Source organism: Nymphaea colorata, chromosome 5 (assembly GCF_008831285.2).
Source record: "Nymphaea colorata isolate Beijing-Zhang1983 chromosome 5, ASM883128v2, whole genome shotgun sequence".
Lineage (NCBI taxonomy): Eukaryota > Viridiplantae > Streptophyta > Magnoliopsida > Nymphaeales > Nymphaeaceae > Nymphaea > Nymphaea colorata.
In genome coordinates, this window is record NC_045142.1 from 9,005,782 (window position 1) to 9,026,605 (window position 20,824).

Consider the following 20,824-nt stretch of genomic DNA (forward strand, 5'->3'; position numbering starts at 1 on the left):
GTAACAATCTATCAGACCTTAGTTTTTTTTTTATGTAGATGATGATCGTCAAGCAGAGTGGAACTCTATTTTAAAAGTTAAGAAGGTCTTGCATTGGTTTGAGGTTAAGTCAGAGATATAGATGAAACCATTGAAATCAAAAGTTATTGCTTTCCATCTAAAAGGAAATAATTATAGGATAATTGTTTTACTTGCTAGGATGTCCATGGCAAGTAATCCATTGACCTATTCAGGTCCCCCAATTTTTGTGAGAAAATTGAATGTGAGTTTATGTGAAGACTTGATTAGAAGGGTGGGGAATCACTGGCCTCACAGATGAGTAAACTACTATTAATAGCGGGTAGATTATGTTTAGTTAAACTTGTATTAGATCAATGTATTGGGTGTTGATCCATGGTATTCAAGTTGTCCAAAGTGGTTACAAATATATTGGCAAGGGATTGCCCCTACCTTGTAGGGGGAGATAGATATAGTGGAAGAAAAATGCACCTTTTAAATTGACAACTGTTGTGCTATCCTACAAAGGAGGGAGGGGTTGGACTATCAAATTTATGGTTTGCCAATAAAGTAAAGACGACATTCTTGGCTATTAAAACAAGAATTTCAAATTCACTGTGAGCTTAATTTGTGAAGAGAAAATATATATGGAGGAATAATTAGTGGTCCGATAAAATTAATGCTAATTGTTCATAGAGATGTAAATAGATTGTTTGAGGTTAGAAGAAGATTGCTATATAGTTAGATGAGATATGAAGATGATCTAACTGTCAAGTTCTAGATGAAAGCTTGGGGGGTGGGGGGTGGTGGGGAGTAGGCAGTTTTGCTAGGGAGGTTGTGATGTAGCATGATCAAGAATGGTTGTAGAATTCAAAATTCATTGTGGACCAAGCATGTGATATCCTTGGTGGAGTTGAGTCAACGTAAGGATAAGTAAATGATGGGGAGTGAGGACCATTTTATGAAACATTTATATGAAAAAGTTTTGTCCTCGACGTGTGAAGTACATGTAGTTGAAAATGATGTGAATAAACTTGACGATCCATAGACCAAGTGGATCCTTCTGCTGGCTGCTAAGAATAGACTTTCATCATTGAATCAACTTCAAAATATGAGAAACTTTTTTAGTAAATAGGAGTGTTGTGTGTAGGGGTGACTTGGAATCAAATAGTCACATGTGTAGGGTTGATTAATAAATACATATGTTTGAAGATTCTTTGAGTTTAAGTTTGACAAGTAGATAAAACTTAAAAAATTCAGTGGGAGATACCTGGGCTTGGTGGTTACAAAGAATATTTAAGTGTAGGTGGTTGAAGCATTGCTAGCTAGCAGTTTTACCTATGGTCATTTAAGGTCTACAAAAAGCCGAAATGAGAAATTTCATGATGTTAACTAAGGGAGTGGTAGAGAAATTCAATTCAAGATATAGGTCTTAAAAATTTTATTCTTTAATGCCCCATGGAGTGCAAAATTCAAGGAGGAATTGAAGAAATGGTTGGGTTGTGTAACTTATCCTTGGCCATTTACCTTGAGTAAAGGGTGGTGCATCTCATCTATTAGTGTTGAAAGAAAATAGACAAAAAATTGTTGACTTTAAATAAGTAGGCAAAATAGATTGTTTTTGGAATGATCAGTTGAATGCCTTTGTATGATAAATAAAAAGTGAAAAATGTGATGCAGTGGATTTTGTTGATGTTTCTTGAGTTGGGTGGTCTAATTAGACTGGTGGATGCTCTCGCAAAAATGGAGAGAAGAAATGAAAAGTGCTGCTAGATATTGGAATGGGAGAGGCTGGTGTCTTGGTGCCTCAAAATGTGTTACAAGTTTCAAGTTTGGGAGTGTAATCTTGACTTAACAACTTTAAGGCTCTGTAAAATTCCTATTCATCTAACTTGGTAGTGAAGTGGGACACGTGCTTGGCAATTAGATTGCCTATGAGACATTTTGTAGTTTGGTTCACATTTCTTTCATTATTCTCGTGATTTTTTTTTTTGTATTCTTTAATTGATTCTCAATAAAGGTAGGGAGCCAGCTTCTAGTAGGTTCACACTGCAACTGAAGCATAATGATAAGGGATATGTCATTTATTGCAATATCTACATCATGGAGAAGCCTCCCAGCTTATGCAGTTCTACATGTGCGGAAAATTGCAGCTAAATATGCTAGTTGTTATAATCATTTTGGATACATCTTTGATTAAATGCATCAATTGTTATGTTAATGAAACTTAGCAAAACCACAAAGTGGACAATGATCGTATTGCAATATTGTAATATGTCATATGTTGTATATGATAATCCAGATTTTTTCAACTTTGTATTACACATCATATATACATTTTGTATATTGATTTTGAAACTTTTTCTTTGTATTAGGTGTAACATAACTTTCATCCAATGTTCAACTAGCATTAGTTTTCAGTGTCACCCTCAAATACTCAATTGAAAAACATGCTTCAAAAAAGTGAAATGGCTTTCTGGTCTTATCATCTAAACCTAGAAACCAGGTTTCAAAAATGGGCTAAAAAACTAAGTTTTCACAAAACCTAGCTTTTACAATTTTTTTTTCTAGTTTGTTTTCTAAATACAAACCTCAAACTTTTCATTCTATTAAAGTTTCTTCAATAGTCACTAGGAACTTGCTACTATATTTTTCAAATTTCATCCATCCATTTCCATTTCTTCCTCGCATGCCTTCCTAGAATCCCATTCTTTCTGCTGCCATAGAAGTTTCTCATAAGATAATGTTTGCTTGGCTCTTTTGCTCTATGCATCTTTGAACAAGCATGATTTCCTCCATAGAATCATGCTGACTATTTCTTTTTTGTGTGTCCCTGCATGTTTTTCAAGAAGAAGGTTTTGTAACAATCAAGTATTTCATATAAGTGCATGTTTTTCCTCATCCAATCATCTTTAGAAAACAGTTGGACACCTTAGAGAGCATCTTGCAACTAAGACGAAATAAATTGAAAAGCATTATGTGCACATCGACATTATTAATTGCCATGATCTGCTTCATTGAGACTCCTCTCAAATATTTAGGTTCACTCACCACAACATATCATCATCCAGCTACTAGGGAAAGGGAGTATTCATACAACCCCAGTTGTATTATAGGCTGTTGGGCATGATGAAAGAAATGGCAGTGACTTGCAATCCTCCAAGTGTCTTATGAATACCTTAAAATATAAGCATAATTTTTGTAACTGCTTTTTTAAGACATGACAAGTCCTTGGGAGAAGAAGAGAGGCACACATTCATAGCATTGTAGCTTTTGAATTACTTGTATCATTGTTAACCTTATGTTAAAGATGAGAACAAGACCATAAACCTGTTTGATTAGAGCTGGAGGTTAAAAAGATCTTCAAATTAAAGGAGGTTCAAAGTCCAACATCTGAAGGTGTCTCTCGGCATAAATTTAATGGTTCGACCTGAACCCAATCTCCAAAAAAAGAAAAAAAGGTTTAAGGTGAAAATGTGTTTAAGAACACCTCAATTTGAATGTCTTAAAGTATTGGGAAATTAATGGCTATGAGATGATTAATTTGACCAAGAAACACTACTTGGCATGTTCTTTAAGAATTTTTCCAGGTTACTTTTCTGCACTTAACGATCAAATGAAAAGTTTGCCCTTTCGGTTGCCAAACAAACGGGAAAATACTTTGTATGTCATGTCGCTATTGTCTCCTTTTGTTGCGCAACCATGGCCCTCTTATAGCAGTTCATTTCATTTGGAGGAGGCAAAGATCCGAAAGACACTTATTGTGCTTGATTGACGGGCTTTTGTGTCATGGAGGCAACAGAGGATAAGTACACACATGGGGAAGATAACTAAAAACTTTCTTCCTCTTGAACGGAGAGAGAGAGAGAGAATAAATTTAGGCTACAAAATTTAAACTCAATGTGTTTCAAGTAGAACTGTAAGTGATAATGAGAGTACTATATCTCTTTGTAGTTTTGATTTACTTCTTTTCTTTCTTAGTTGAGGAAAGTGATGAGAATTCTGATTTCAATTATTGAGGTTGTTCTAAAGAATGCTTAAGACGTTAATCAAGGGTTAACGTTTCCTTTTCCAGATGTACGGCATATGCAAGGTGTCAAACCAAACTAAATCAATTGACTAAAAATAAGAATTTCTAAGAAAATAGTTTCGAAATAATATGTTAAGAAAAATTTGACTCCTTTTGGAGATTTTTATAAACATATTTGTAGCTTTCGAAAACGTCAAGTGGAACTTTAAATGTGAAGGTCATCAGCGAGTTCCAAGCTGATTTGACAGAGCGTCTGATCAAAAGTCATGTTTGTCGAAATACGTAAAAGTGCTTATAATGCTCGTAACTTTTTATTTGAAAAGCCTTTGATAGGCAAACGTTTCGAAGTGCCTTTAGAGAGTGTTTGATTGTCTGAGACTCGGAATAACTTATTTCCCAAGAAGTACAAAGGTTCTAGACGCCAAGAACTGGCCTGCACTCTACGATTGTACGCATTCAAAGACCATTTAAAAAAAAATTTTCCTCGACGCATGGTCTCTTAGTTACGTTTTCTACAGCGCTTATACGAATTTTTTGGGGACTTTTAGTCAATGGGGAGATTTGATTGAGAATCCAAGACTTAAATTTAGATCATAAAACATGCCTCTAGTTGTAAAAAATGAGGCAAATATTTGTTTCTAAAGGTCGTACGTCTTGGCTCGTTGCTCCTATAGATCGTCACCCGAATCATCAAACAACATTTTCCGTCATTGTGTTCTTAATAGTTACTCCTTCTTCTTTGTGTTTTTGTTTAGAATATTTTTACTACATTGTTTTTTGTTAAATCGACTTGCTAAAATCAAAGGCACATCAAATTAAAGTACTTTGGTATGGGGTACAAGTAAAGCTGTGCAAACCAAAAAAATGTATAGCGTCACTAAAGGCTGACTTCTTGAATTCTTAAGGTGGGACTTTACAACTTTGTATTGGTGCCGTAGCTTGGGCCAGGAAGGCAGCCAGTCACTTGTTTGAGTGGCATGGTTATCACCATCTTCTATTCATATGTAGGATGGAACTAGTGTACCAGCTGACATGCATTGGATGTTCACACTCGGCATTGATGCATCCGCACACACATGAGTGTGTGTTGGAGGGAGAGGGGGTGTGGTTGCGTTTATTTGGTTTTTCCTCAGATAATGAAATATTCCTCCTGGACATTAATCTACTATATATCCTAAGAAATGACCTCTTCCATTGAGAGTGATTCCATGTTCTCATTAGAATCTCGCCTTCAATTCCTTGCTTTCCAGAGTTTGCCTTTTCTCATTCTTAGAATATTAAAGCTTTTACACACACATACACATTTTGAGCTTGAATATCAATAATGTATTCTTTAATATATAAAATACGAGAGCGAACAAGATTTAACTGAAAAAGATTTGCATAATTACATTCGTACTCATACACAAAGATAATCACTTGATGAATTACCTTGAGCCTGCACGGAGACATTTGATAAGCGAAGATAAATATATTGCAAAAGTTATATATATATACACCACATCCTACATTCTGCAGTTGCAAATTGAATATTTAAAGTTAGAAATCAATATAAAATTGATGCTTTCTAGTGGAACATGTCAGATGAATTTTTGAATAAAAAAGTCCGCCGCTTATATATATATATATATATATATTTTGCTGCATTATGAAAGATCTTGGAGACTACACGTTCCCATGGGCAAGATCTTGCCTACTTTACCAGTGACACCAACAATTATTTTCTTTATCTTTCGATAGGAAAGATGAGGGACCCACTGATGTAGCTTACTACCAAATTGAGTAACAGACATGAGAATAGCTCCAAATTAATAGTCATACTGAAAGAACACTTAGAAAAGCATTGATCATGAACTTTATGGGTACTCCACATGGTCCATTCCTAATGATTAAAAACTACAAATATGAGTTCTTAGCATAGATCATACTGTTCGCTATTAAACTGTCCGACAATGAGCAGAGATAATGACAGTGGCAAAGATTAACAGTATGGCAATGAACAGAGACGAGTGGTGGGGCTAGAAATTTCAAGCAGACCAAAGGCACTGGATTGGTGTTGTCTAAGTACCAATCCCAGCTTAGAGGTAGCTTTACCCTTACAGTAGTAGTTAGAAGTTTAGGAAGATGCGTTGAGATAAGTTCACTTGGGGTCCATTAAGCGACAGTAATAAACTGTTACCATTCTATGAATTCGTTTTAAGATTGTGGCATGGTAACAATAGTTTTTTACTGATATGAAACAGTTCCTTAGGAATAGTTTATCAGCAAGAACACTTAGGGAGTGTATAATGAATCTGCCCCAAATATTCTGGGAAGGTTCATATAACAACAGTCTAAGTGTTCCATGAACTTCCTATCATATTTGGGTTAGATTTTTTGGGCACTTCCAGTGCGTTCTTCCTACCAAATGACCTCTTATGAGTTGTTTGGCAGTAGAAACACTATGTGAATATTCTAAATCTACTTCAAAAATTAGGGCAAATTCATGAAAGACTAGAGCTGGACGTCCATGAATCTGTTTCAATCTTTAGGACAGATTGATGAAACAGTTACAAAGTATTTCATTTGCCAAATGAATCCATGGTGTTTCATAAGTTTGCATCTGAGATCGATGTACAGGTAATATCAAAATTTTAAGAAAATGAATTATTTTCATTGCATTTTATATTACTAAATTAAAGTACCAAGCGCCTAAATTGCTGTTGGCAAAATTGAGACCTCTATAAGAAATTGGGTAATTATTGATTCTAAAAAAACAATGCGGTTAGTTAGTAAAGGTGTCTTTCCATGCCGCGTAAGAGCGGCGGAGCTAGAAATTTTTTGCCATGAGACGCTAAATATATGGTTAACAAATTATCGATTGACCTTAGGGTGGTGGCTCCAATTTCGTGGGGCTGATCTATATAATGAGAGCCAAATCTATTCAATTCAATAACTGAAAATAAGGTTTTATAGTGCACGGATTCTCCACCTATCTACACCCCTGCCGCATAACTTTCGCCGACTTTTTTTTTGTCTGCCGACATTGGATTTTTTGCAGTGACGAACTCATGCAAATCAGATTGATCAGTCATTTAATTACGTTATACTAGACACTTTACATGCTATAGATTGTCCGCTGGACATTTTATTTTATTTTATTTAAGCTTAACGTTGGCACGTTAATTGAGTTAATTATTTCAGTGTACTTATTTGCTAGTGCATGCCAGGGATATTGCAACTTAATCCTCATAATCCTCGTGTTTCATAAACATGCACAGACTGTCTCCGTAGAGAGCCCTCTGAGAAAGAGGAAAAGACTTCGGCCTTTTCAGATATCTCCCCCTCTTGAAGAGAATTTGTATGTTTCTCAAATTCAAGGATTGAAAATACAAAAATTATCATAGGTTTCTTGTTGGAATGAATGACTTTGAAGGCTGTCTGGCTCCTTCCTCGTTTACAGTTTGAAAAGATATTTAACATTTTGTACGTCCAAATAAATTTGACTCAATTTAATCGTTCATAATCATAAAGGTTGAATTTAGGAAAACAGAAAAATTGTGAAAATAATAGAATATTAGTATATATTAATACAAAGATGCCCAAATGAGCGGTCTGTATTATCCACATAGTGATTTGTTACATATATATATATATATATATCATACTTTGTTATTAAAAAGTAGTTTTACACATCAAGTTGATTGAATGACTTGTAGTAAACATATGTGGTCTTCGAATATAAACAACGGACAAGCGCGCGCCCACTAGTCATCTATCCATCAACATGATAAGACGAGTCATAGCACATTACATGTACTAGTTTTGTCACACCATATATTATTGAAGGTCCTCTAGAAAGTAATTATGCCCATGTAGAGTGCATAGCAAAAGGCAAACAAATCGACGTGAAAAGTATTGGTTTACAGTAAAATGGGTTTCATGAGCAAACGAATTCAAAAATCGTTTAAAAATATAATATCTTTTTTTTTTATAAATCCATAATATTTTGAACGTGAAAACCACATCTCCATAAAGCAAATTGTAGAAGAATACAAGCGAAAATTTTGAAAATTGGTCTTGTAAAACGATATTGGTTTAAAACTCTTCTTATGTGTCTGTACATGGATCTACCAATCCAAAATTGTCAAATCTCCTTTTGGTACTAATTTTCGGGTTAGCTTCGTTTCTCTTTTCGAGTTAGGTGAAAGAGAAAGAAATAAAAAAAGAGCTAGAAAACCAATTTCAAGAAAGGATGTTAGTTCACGTGGCCTGAGTTAGAGAGTGGTCATGTGTGCAAAATCTGGGGCCTTACTAATCGACAAAAGTAGCTAACCTACTCCGATGAGGCTTGTATTTATCTGGAATTGTAAATTGAGTGGATCCACTAAAAGAAAGCACAGCCGCTGCTGCCGGCGCTTCATTCATTTGGTGCTTATTCTTGATGTTATTAATTTTCATGATGTCAATTTGTTTATATTGTAAAAGGAAGACATTAATATGCATAATAGAGGCACCACAAGACATCCAAAGCGGACTTGGTCCCTCAGAAAAAGGGAGGGATGGTAACAGTAACATGAAATATGAAATACTCATCCTGCCCACCCGTTTCATTCATTTTGTACTATGCAATAGGTGTATAGGAAATGCAGACACAATTTGAAGTCGTGGGGGCAAATCTAGACCCACCATCCATCTGTCTCACACAGCCTCATGGTGCCGTGTGCCCAATGTCACCGGCTAGAAAACAGTCTCCAAATTAAGATTAGCCATGGTTTAAAGTGCAGCGATTGTTTATAGTAACGGTTTTGTGGTTCTTTTGGCAACTTATGTCATCTGCCACCTATACGACATACAACAGCATTGATATATATATATATATATATATCATTCTTTTATGTGAAATGATAAGCATCTACATCAAGAAGCATGGACATGCACATGCATGACCGTGCGTGTGCACGTGTCTCCATTATATATATATATATATATATATCATTGTTTTCTGTGAAATGATGAGCATCTACATCAAAAAGCATGGACGTGATCAGAATCGTCGTCCAAGATAGGCCATGAGACATGGGCCCAAGCTCAACCGATAACTTGATGAATCATGGTGATTCACATATAAGAGAGAGAGAGAGTCATATCTGTATTGATACGGTTAGAGCGGCACCATACTCCAAGATATGCAGGTGATGAGACATGGGTCCGACCCCAACTGATAACTTGATGGTTTTTGACATAACTTTTGCAGACCAACCAGCATCTCAACTGACCAAACCAAACATCAACTACAACCCAAAGGTATCTTAATTCCTACAGCCCTTTCTTTTACAGCATGCACTGGTTCTTCCATTTGCTGAGGCTTCTTGAGGGCAATTTAGTATTCTACTTTTTACTGCAGTTGTTGCATTAATTTTACAATAATGGCATTTTAAAAGCCATTGATTGCTTGCCCATTAAAGAAAAAGTAGGAAATTAATTGCTTGCCCAACAGCCATTGAATACGTCCGGCTACCGTGTTTCCTTTCCGTCCTGGCGTTTTAGTCGGCCGTCACCGTTAGACCAACTAATCAAAGCACCGTCAGCAATCAGCAATGAAAAGCTTGGCCATCGACAATTTAGTTCACTTGTCTAGTGCACCAATTGTGGAAGAAAAAAAACTCTCACTCTCTCTCTCTTTAAATTCCATAAATTAATGGAGAAGAATGAAGGGATGCAGAGGAACACTTTTTACTGTCATTTGTATTGGCCACATATGAATGCATGTTATGTCCAACATGCTGGCAGAGATGACAGGTTGGGTGGCTGAGGATACGTTTGATTGCCCATACTGGTCCAAAATATAGACGTTTAAAGGATCTAGTCAACGTTGAATAGGAAAATTGACCCGACAAAACTATGTTCCCCTGCCTGGATCTAGATCTCTTTACATCAGATGGGTCATATATATTCAGGTAGACATATATGATTTGCATGCATATAGGGAATATCACACTGTTGACCGCCCTCCATCATTGAGATGGACGACTGTTCTGTGCCCTCTGTAATTTCCTTTCTCTGTGCATGCAGTCTACGTAGAGTGATCTGTCTGTCATTTGTTCTGCTGAGTGCACCAGGTGTCCCCAATACAGCTAGAGAACACACAGGAATCTGACCACTGCACGTTGGTGCTAGCCAGTAGATCCATCAATTATTCAAGTTGGTCGGCCATTGGGGACCGGAAATGGACCAACCAGGACAGCCATGGCGCCGGCACCTCAGTTATGGACACATGGGCCTGTCCTTTCACGAATTCTTCAATCTGTTAAACTTCTCTCTCGGTTCTGCAGAGAAAAACACCTACATACCCCTCTTGCAATTAAACCATGTGAAAGTGACAGCATTGTTCCTCCAGTGCAGCGAGAGATGCACAGTGACCCGTCGAGAGTCCTTTAAAATGCCAAGGGACATGGACGGTATGTAAGTCGTGGAGAAGCCTGTGGCAGAAGACATGGAGCTCAAGAGTAGCGTTGCCTTTGCACTAATTCTGTTGTTTCTGCTGCAACCAAGAATGAGCAAAGGTTTGTAACTTGCTTCTGTGCTTCAGATAGCGGTGTCTCTGACTTTAGGTGATGATCTCTTTCTCGTTGTTTGACTGGCAATGGTTGGTGGTGCACGCAGGGGCTGGCTCCAGTGACTGGAAACCGGCCGAGGTGTACGAGATAGACTACAAAGGGCCTGAAACACATTTCTTCCCTCCTCCTGATCATGCACGTGGTGCATCTTCGCAGACAGGTTTTAGGCCTTGCTTCTCTTGCGATTAGTTCTTCATCTTTCGACAGCACCTTAATCGTTGAAAACAGAAAGTCATATATCGTTTTCCATCCTTTGTTCCTCTTACTTTTTAAGTCATTAATACGAATCCGTCTTTCTTGCAGAGAACAAGTCCGTGAAATCAAAGCCTCGAACTGCTCACATTGGTGTAAGTTCACATGTTTCAAGCTGCCATTCGTTGTTTTCTTCAATAGGATAATTGCGGAACATACTGCTTAGTCTATGGCAAATTGATTACTAATAAGGAGTAGCCTAAACTATGCCATTTACTACAATCTGCTAGAGGACTCAGCAATTGACTGGATAAAAAGCACACAACTACTTCATGTGTAGAAACTGACAGTTGTTCCTGTAATTTGTTGCTGTTGATTTTGCAGAGGAAAGTACTTGGTGGAAGATGAAAGGTTTGGCCAACGCATAGTTGTGGTGGAGCTTGGAATGAAAGGTGTGTATGAAATGGATGATCAGTTCGTGTACCATACTAATTGGGGAAATCCCTCCCAGGTAGGAGGGAAGGCAACAATCTCTTCTGGGAAAAACTGTTATGTGTATTTTAATTTATATATAAGAGTTTTCCTTTGTCATGAGAGTGGAGAGATGTATCTATGATAGAGTTGATGTCTAAATATGTAAGCACTGAGACATCTATCTTCCAATCTAGTAAGATATCCGTACCATTACTATCCCATTCTTGTCTTTATCCTACATTTCTTTTTTCTCTTAAGCACACAAAAGAAACCATTTTTCTTACCATTCTGTCAGTCCAACCAGATTAGAAAACTGTTAGGATTACAGAAGCAAGAAGTATCATGGCGGTTAGCTGAGATTAGAGAGAAAAAGACAATCTATAAAACATCTGAAATAGACAATTGCTGAACACGATACGAGATTATTTAACTAATGACCCATGTCCTATTTCTGGTTCCCATTCGTTCTCAACTAGAACAATATTGATGACGTGTTGGGAAGCCTGTATGCACATCCGATCTTAAAGAGAATTGTTAATTTTATGTCAGTCCCTAATCAAGCACTAAACCATTAGGAGAAGAGATTATTGGGATAATGGTTACTAAATAAGGTCAGGAAAAAGAGAATCATCTAATTATTCAAAACGGAAGACATCACTTGAACACATTGTGAAGGTTCCCGGATTTTACCTCTAGCTATTCTTTCTCATCTAGAAAAAAGTTGAACAATTCTAAGTCCATGTGCTTGATCTGGAAAAGTAAAAAAGGGAGTCGTCTCACATAGCTCAAATGATTCAGCTTTCTTACTGTGCTTTATCCCTACATTTCTTACGGAGAAACTGGAAAGAATTTCTCCGTCCTAACAATAGAAGTCACTCTCCTTATTGATTTTATGAAGTGAAGGGGATGGGATATAACTTTCAGTCCCTGCAGAGGGGCTGAGAACAATCCGCCAATGCAAATCGGTCGTTACCCGTAGATTACCAACTTGCTAAAGTAATTCGGTAGATAGAACCTATAATCCAATTGATCAATCATGAAACACCAAAAAAGCCCTGATCCACCAATAAATACCACAGAAGTTCTGAATTCTTCTTTCACTTAATTCTTTGGCTATATTCTTCTTTCACTTAATTCTTTGGCTATATTCACAAGGAAAATCACCTGTTTGCTTCTGCAGAAACATTAACTGTAAATTAGCATTTCGTGTAGAACTTTGCCTACAAGGGATGCAAAAACCAAACTAGCAGCGCTGAGGCATTCCAGTTGAAGTAAAGAGCCGTACAGTTAGGATGTGCTTCCCCTGCCATAAGGCATAGCTAATGGCAAAGCCTTCCTAATTAGAAGGGAGAAATTAAACACCTGGTTTTGCTTCCATAAGGGATGGCTATCAAAGGAAATACTAACGCTGTAAATCCAAGACCAATTCCTACAGACATTTCTTTCTCGAAAAGGATCCAGGTACTCACATGCCGGTAAAAGAGACCCCTGTAATTTTTGCAAAATGAGCTGGAAGAGAAACTCAAGCCTCAACTCCCTTGAGACCAATGGCGTATCCTTTTGGGCTTACCTCCTCAGGCCCAGGTTTTACATCTCTATGCTTTCGAGCAGGACAGGGTACTAGTGCTCATAAGAGTCGAACAGTGACATTCTTCCTGACAGCTATAGCTTGCCCCACTATGCCAATCTCTTTGATCTCCAGACCTCTGTTCATTCCACCGTTGGCTAAATTCAGGAAAGGCCATTTATGGCCAAAAGAACTTATGAAGACGATTAGTCATGGGACCTCATCATCTGCAACAGCCATCTCAACCTTGACTAGCTGTTAAATTCAAAGATGATTGTAGAACTATAGTTAAGAGCCAACAAGCAACTCATAGTTTCATGAATATGCTATGGTATTTCCCATTCAGTTGTACTACCCTCATTTTACCAACAAATTTTCCATTTCTTCTACAAATAAGGTCACCTGTCAAAATACGGCAAAACATGATTTCCACATTATCTGCCCCCTGCTCATTTTATTGTGCAAAGGGACGCCAAAATCCAGTCTCTTTAATAATTGAAAATCAGCCTTGAGACACTAATAACTGCAACAATCTTAACCATTTGGGTGGGCGCTTCACTAAGAGACCTCAACACAACACAAAGTTATGAAGACATCTTGGTGATCCCTGAATATGTTGCTGCGGTAAACATTTACAACTCTCCTAGTGGTAACTCCCTTCGGTTATGCAAGAATATCTGAAAATGTTAGCGATCTACCGAATGCTATTGGAGCATATTGCCACTGCGCACGTTCTTTGCTAACTTTAGTAAGTAGACAAAAATCACCCAGTACTGGTTAAAAGGCCAAGTTCAGCAATTCCAGCATCCCTCAACTGTGACCAACTTCTCAATCTCATCTCCCGGTGGCACCGTTGAATGATATCGAATCACCTAAGACATCAACTAGTCTTTACCTATTCACAGCAAGACTGTTACGCGAATCCTGGCCGATGCTGAACTCCCTTGCCCTATGACGTATCAATGGCATTTCAGTTGCTTCAGCAACAAGCCTAACTGCATGTTACTATGTTAGTAACCAACATGAATGCTGTCCTATCTGAAGCCACACCTTCTGCATTTGGCACGGTAAAATTGAAGCTTGACAAGGTTACCTCAGACCAAGCCATTTTACAGGTCACAGTCAGCAGCTTTTAAGTCCCTTTCACAACCTCGCAGCTTCAAAATGCTATACATCCAGCAAGATGCCTATCAGAGAACAAAAGTGCACAACTGCATAAAAGAGAGGGGAAATAAAAAGCACGCTATGTTGCGGATCAGGTTGAACAAGGAGCCTGTGTAGAAAACAGTGATCAGACTGCAGGGGGGGCACGTGTGGTCGGCACAACACAAGGGGTACCTCTTCCATTGAGAACACTGTTATTTTGCAACTAATCCTTCGAAGTCCTGATACGCAATAGCTTGGACATTGTTGGGCATATGCCTATGTAGAAAGTCGAGAAGAAACATGCACCAAATCCAACCTGGATCAAGTCCCAAACCGTCAGACTGCAGCCTGAGTTTTCCCATAATGACCTCATGAAGCTTGACGGTTAGGGCACACAGAATTTTTCCCTCTTAAAGCGTATCTCGTCACCAAAAAAATATGCATCAAAATGAAACTGGCTGCCTTTTGTAAATTATAAGTCACCACTTCATAAACAGCCAACAGGCAAGAGATACAATAACATTGGCACATGTCCCACAGCCAACACAAAGTTGATGCAACGCAACTTGGCAAAGAAGATGAGACTCCACTTATCGTTATGGCTTTAAAGACAACATAATATGTTACATATTTACTCTACACTACTGCACACGCTTTTTTCAAGTATTATGCGTAAGTCTACATCATAAGCACCAACGGGCAAATTTTGAGCTGTACGATTGAGAACACAAGCATCTAAAATCCACGACCCATTGCTTGCTCCACTGGAGGAATCATGACCAACACAGAGCGATTGTTAAAACCTGGATGAGGCAATCTCCGACGCAACTCCCTCCCTTCTTGACAAAGAGAGCAGGCATGGCAACAGAAATGGGTAGCAAAGTCACAAGCTGCTTCACAATGTTCCCTTTGTTCCTCATCTTCAATCATGCCCCGGCAACAGCCACAAGATCGAGTAAATGCCTCACAGCTTCCCTGTAAATCAAACAATGAGCACCTTAACTTCTCTCTGATTGTCTCATGATGTAAAGCAAAAGGATTTGCAACATAGAAGAGCAATCACAGCATTATAGAGAATATGAACCTCCGCCGGGCGGGCTGTGGAGGAGGGAAGGAGGGGTTGGTGTGTGGTGGGTTTGGGGAGTACGCGTTTAAACAATGATATGAGTGAAACTTGCTTCTGATGGAAGTACTAGGGAGCTATTCTTTCTCCTGATTAAATACATTGCCTCCGTAACCCTCTTATAGAACATGATGAACAATATCGACCATTAATTCTATTCCTGGTACACCATGATAGTAAAAGAATTAACCGCTAACTAGGGCTGAATGAAATAAGATGCTACAGCCTACATGCAAAAAAAGGACGAGTAAAATGACAATGAAGCTATTAATGTACATGGAAAATGAGTTACAAAGCACTACTGCTTGCTGGATATTGCCGCAGTGATTATTTCTAAAGATGAAATACAAGAAGGAAAAAAATGTCCAGATACTGAAGGCAACATTGGATGTTAGAAAGAAGAAAGGCAGTGTAAAATGTAAATACCAAGATGCAGGAACTCAGAGTTTCAAATTTCAATTGTTAGGAGCAACAGAATGTTCTCTCAGACAAGGAAAAAGAGATAAAAAAACAAATGAAAAAACACCCATGAAAAAAAAAGGAAAACAAGGGCACGTCAAAGGAAAAAGTTACCAGTGAGTGCCTGTGATAACAATATTGCAAATGCAAATGAAAGGTAGAACCACTCCAACTGCTTTAAAATTGAAATGCTTAGGACAAGAATAACGATAATAATTTGGCAAGAGAACGGTGCCAAAAGGTAGACCAAACAGCTATATGTAGGAACAACTATCAATGACGTTCCAAGTTTTTAATGAAAAAAAAACACAAAATACACAGATGTTGTTCTTGGGAATTTCTCAGAAAGTCTTTTCCTTTTTCCTTGGGAAGTCTCGAGAATTCAAGAGATAAAAAATTATGTAAAGAATAACAGAAAAATTACAAATGTAAACAGTATATGATAAAATGCATCAACAAACATCGAGAATAATTTTAAAAATTGTAAAACAGAAAATGCAAAATATACAGTTAAAGTACAGATAAAAGTATATAAGGAAAACAAAAGCAACACAAGATCATCTAAAAAATACATATTTCCCCAATATTTCCATATAAAAAGAGACACACACATACTCACTCTCACACTCAAAAACATGCATCTGCTTAGATATTACAAGGCCACCCCAATACACTCTCATCCAGAGTTCAAGTAACTAAAAGTCAGGAGAAAAAAAAAACTGAAATAATGCAAGATCCTTGGCTGATTATTTTAATTGAGATCTTTAAGAAAAACAATCACGTTCAAAATGTATCTTTAAAGATTCTTTCGACTGAACAGTGTTGTAATGTAGTCTCCCTGTGAAGCCATTTGATGAACCATAAGGAGACCAATAGTAGTTAAATTAATTTAGATTATCATGTTATCAAAGGAGGTGGTTATGCTGAAAAAATTTGAAAAGATAACTCTACATTCTCCTTATTAGTTTATTATCTATCCCTTCTATCTCTTGAAAAATGAAAAGCAAAGGGCTTCTCATGAACTCAAAGTATCTAAAGGGCTTCAGAAGGCCTCAATAGATATGCCAACTGCATCAGTAATAAGGTCATGCCGTTTGTGCTTATCCAGAACCATAGAGTAGAATGGAGAAGAAAAATTAACATAAAACAGGAGCAGTTAAAAGAGGTTCAAAAATTTTATTATAGCCTATGATAAAACTCTTTGTTTACTTATAAGGGGCAGTAAAGATGCAATAGAACAGAAAGGAAACATGCCTCAAGGTTGAACTTCAGAAGGCCTTAGAATATGCATAACTGCATCATTAATAAGGTCATGGCCGTTTACATTTATCCAAAATCATAGAGTAGAATGAGAAGAAAAACTAACATAAAGCAGGAGTAGTTAAAAGAGACTCAAAGATTTTATTTCAGCCTATGATAAATCTCTATGTTTACTTATAATGGCAGTAAAGATGAAATAGAAGTATAGAACAAAAAGGAAACATGCCTCAAGATTGAACTTCCTTCTGATTGCTGTGCGGCTGGGGTATGAGAACCAAGGTGCTAGACAGTTCCAACCAAATAGAGAGTTCCCGAGAAGGTACAGACCAGTATAGGGCAAGCAGTGGTTAGCATATGTACCAGGACCAGAATCAATTCTCTCCACATTACTCCCATAAAGCATACAAGGAACAAAACTCCCAAGAAGGCCTGACCAATTACCAAACTTGTCAGATTCTAATACAACAAAAATTTTACGAAAATAAATAGGAATACGTGTACATATCACTAAAATCCAATGTTGCAAATTATGTGTTATAAGACCATCTCAGTTGATTTCACAACATAACCACAAATACAGTTCTTCGGCTTCTACCAGAAAAGGACTGCTTAGGTGTCAATCAGGATTGTTTTTTAGGGAAAATCTAGTGAATTTAAAAAATACAAAAAATAAGAAAATGATTATGAAACTACGAGTTTCTTTCAGATTTTCTTACAAAGCCATTAATATCAACTTCAAACTAATTATTAAAATGTGAAGATAAACCTAAAAAAAGTTTAAAGTATGTGTACTATCTGAAAAAATTATAGTAAAAAAACACAATATTTTAGCATAAAATGAAATTATGGATATTTTCAAAATTGTCAAATTTCTCACTTTTTTTTTGGCTTAAAAATATCGGAATGTTTGTGACTATGGTCCAAAATAAGATACATTTCCGAACAAACATATGCGGAAATGTGTATATCATAACCCAAATCAGCTGGTTGTTGGTTTCAGAATAAGATTCAAATCCTAACATAATGCAACATAACATATCAGGAAAAATGGAACATTTGTTAAAATTATTAACCTGAAAAAAAAAATTGGGCAAAGACATGGTACATCTAAGTATCTAACCATAGATGAAACTACAATTTCACATCCATATGGCCATGAATTGCATAAAACAACGAATGTTCAATGACAAAATTATAAATCACAAACACACACAACCTATTTTCACTAGAAATAATTAAAAGTAAAAACTTCGGTTACTGTCTGTACTTAAGTGGATATGAAATAAATAAGGTTATAGTGGGCAGTCCTGAACCATTCAAATGGTAATAGGACTTCAATATTTTTTTTCAGATTAGCAATATGCTCCTGCACAAAGAAACTAAGAAGCCCCAACTTGGATGTATAAAGTCATCCTTAAGTTTTTTATCCTTTTTTGATTTAAAAATGTGAGAATAATTTTCATGACAAATTCAATAGTTAATATTCAATCTTAAGAAATTTATGTAAATTCAAGTTTCCTCTTTTTGTCACTTTTTTGTGCTTTGAAAGTGCAAGATAAGATACCCTCCTTCTTGTACTGTAAGTTTGTAACATAACATAAGAGGGTGCATCATAGTTACACATGGTAGCGTGTTTTGAGGAATGTATAGTAACAGTTCTTTCCATAGTAATGATCAGTCCAGGCAAAACAATGTTAAAAACACAAGGTAATTGCAAATATTGATAACTAGGGAAAAAAATCATGCGAAACAATACAGAAATAAGTGCAGAAAAGTAATTTGAGAAAATGCACACAGGAATTTTGTGAAACCCTAGCGATTGATCAATGTACGAAGACCTGACTCAATGAAGCCTCTAACTCCTTGATTCACATGCAGACCTATAACCGTCATAAAACATCACGTTGCCATATTTCCAAACAGTTCCAAAGGAAAAACGAAACATAGCAACAAAGCCAGTATATTTGACCGTAACAAGAAAACAAACGTAGAAAAGAAACCTTTTCCTTATGCAAATAAAGCACATAAGCTGTAATTAGGTGCACACGTGAATGAAAGAGAACAGGAAAAGCTAATGACGGAAGGGGAAATTCTGTAGTCCAGGACACCCCCGTTGATATCGTAGTGCTCGAAGATTCATGGACTTCGACACTCAAGCCCGACCAATACATATAACATGAATTATTTCATTTCGTACTTTCCATGGCATCCTCTTCAAGGTCAATATTTCTACATTAGTTCAAACTTCAACGACCAGAGTACGATACCAAGGACATTTTCATGTACTGATGTACATGAAACGAAGTCCAAGAAATTAGAAGCAATCCGCTGAAACACCAACGAATAGTCATAGAAGATGCTCAACAGCATTCATTTCACAGATTCGAAGAACCCTCCAAGTGGAAGCAATTTACAACTCTGTTTCACCAATACTCTCACGGTCCACCTTTGTCATTTTCTCATGCTTCGACATGTTTCACTCGTCTCGAACGGAGTTGATATTGGCAAAGCAGAAGAGACTGAACGGAACACAATCTTAAGAACTCTATGAACCACAAGCGCAAATTTCTTCTTGCAACACACAAATTTTGAGATTGGATTTCACCATTCAATAACTGGAAACCTGTAACTACACTTGAAGAAGGAACATGACCCTGACACGTCACTAGATCATCCAATCTGACCAATATTAGATCTCAATTTCCCCAAAAGTCCCAAAATTCCGGACAAGATTGTGGAAACCCATTAAATTTCGAGGAAAAATGAAGAAAAAAGGTCTGACAAGGGATGAGGCACTCACAGACTTCTAGGTCACTGCTGCAGAACTCGTCGTTACGGCCGAGGCATGCGAACAGCGATGAGTTCCACTGGGAGCGGGCGACGGGCTCGCCGACGACGCTGGCGTGGCCAAGGGGCAGGCCGTCGGCCGTCCATCCCACGGAGGTCTCAACCTCTTCCTCCTCCTTCGTTCCTCCTACCTTCTCTTTCTCCCCTTTCCAGACATTCAGCAGCGGATTATCTTCTTCTCCTCCCATATCTCTCTTGCTTCCCCTTCGTCCTCCCCTCTCCGCTAAACATGCATTTAAACTTGCCAACCTGGTCATCAGCTATTCACTATGGACTCAATATTTTGGTAATTGTGTTTAGGTGCTTCTTTTTATTATATTTATGATAAGCTCCTCTTAATTAACTTTTGCTCAAAAGCATAGACAAAGTGAGTTACTAAGGAGAACAGCATAAAAATTTGGCTTGAAATGACTGATTCGGAAGATGCGAACATATTTAATTTCATTTCATTCACGATATTAGACAAATATGCGCACATATTTAAAGATTTGTATGTTTAAAAAAAGCATGGAACTTGAATTCAATGACTTAATTTGATCTGACGGACTCATGAACATAAGCCGAGCAGTTGTTGGCAGCCCAGGCATGTCCGGTTCGGTTCGGTGGTTGAGAAATTACAAACTTTGGCGTGTCCCTTGATACAGTCAACACGGCTTGGAGATATATATATATATATATATATAAATGAACAAACGTCCAAATCATGCATGAATCTGAATTCATTGTGCAAATATAATTTCAATCTAGTTTTCAAATTCACATCTCAATCCAAATCTGACTCCTAAACTGAATCCAAATCACACTATAATATGTTAAGAACCGACTTCCTAAATAAGTGGTTATCGGGTATATGAGCTTATTTAAAACTAAATTCAATTCAGATATTTACTGAAATCCAAATCCAAATATAAAGCCAATGAGATGTCATTTCTTAAATCTATATCCAAATCCAACTTTTTAACCAGATGTAAAAGAAGTTTGGTCGGATATGGGATCTAATTCGGGTTAATTTGATGGCATCCCCCGTTCAAACCAGTGTGACAATAATGATGTCAGAGTTGATTAGATCGTTTGATCCGTACTTGTGTGATAGAGATAATGTAAGAGTTGGTCATAAGGTTCAAGCACTA

General features: G+C 37.2%; 2 protein-coding genes across 2 annotated transcripts; one reads left to right on the forward strand and one right to left on the reverse strand.

The window, feature by feature from the left end:
* Nucleotides 1-10,412: 10,412 nt before the first annotated feature.
* On the forward strand, nucleotides 10,413-11,511 carry LOC116254940 (uncharacterized). The gene is made up of 4 exons (XM_031630611.2): nucleotides 10,413-10,572; nucleotides 10,673-10,786; nucleotides 10,930-10,973; nucleotides 11,203-11,511. Exons 1-4 carry the CDS (start codon nucleotides 10,503-10,505, stop codon nucleotides 11,224-11,226), a joined length of 252 nt encoding a protein of 83 aa, XP_031486471.1. The 5' UTR covers nucleotides 10,413-10,502; the 3' UTR covers nucleotides 11,227-11,511.
* A 2,957-nt stretch (nucleotides 11,512-14,468) lies between these two features.
* On the reverse strand, nucleotides 14,469-19,922 carry LOC116255179 (cell number regulator 8-like). The gene is made up of 3 exons (XM_031630961.2): nucleotides 19,648-19,922; nucleotides 17,074-17,276; nucleotides 14,469-14,980 (listed from the first exon to the last, which is right to left on the reverse strand). Exons 1-3 carry the CDS (start codon nucleotides 19,880-19,882, stop codon nucleotides 14,741-14,743), a joined length of 678 nt encoding a protein of 225 aa, XP_031486821.1. The 5' UTR covers nucleotides 19,883-19,922; the 3' UTR covers nucleotides 14,469-14,740.
* Between the last annotated feature and the right edge of the window lie 902 nt (nucleotides 19,923-20,824).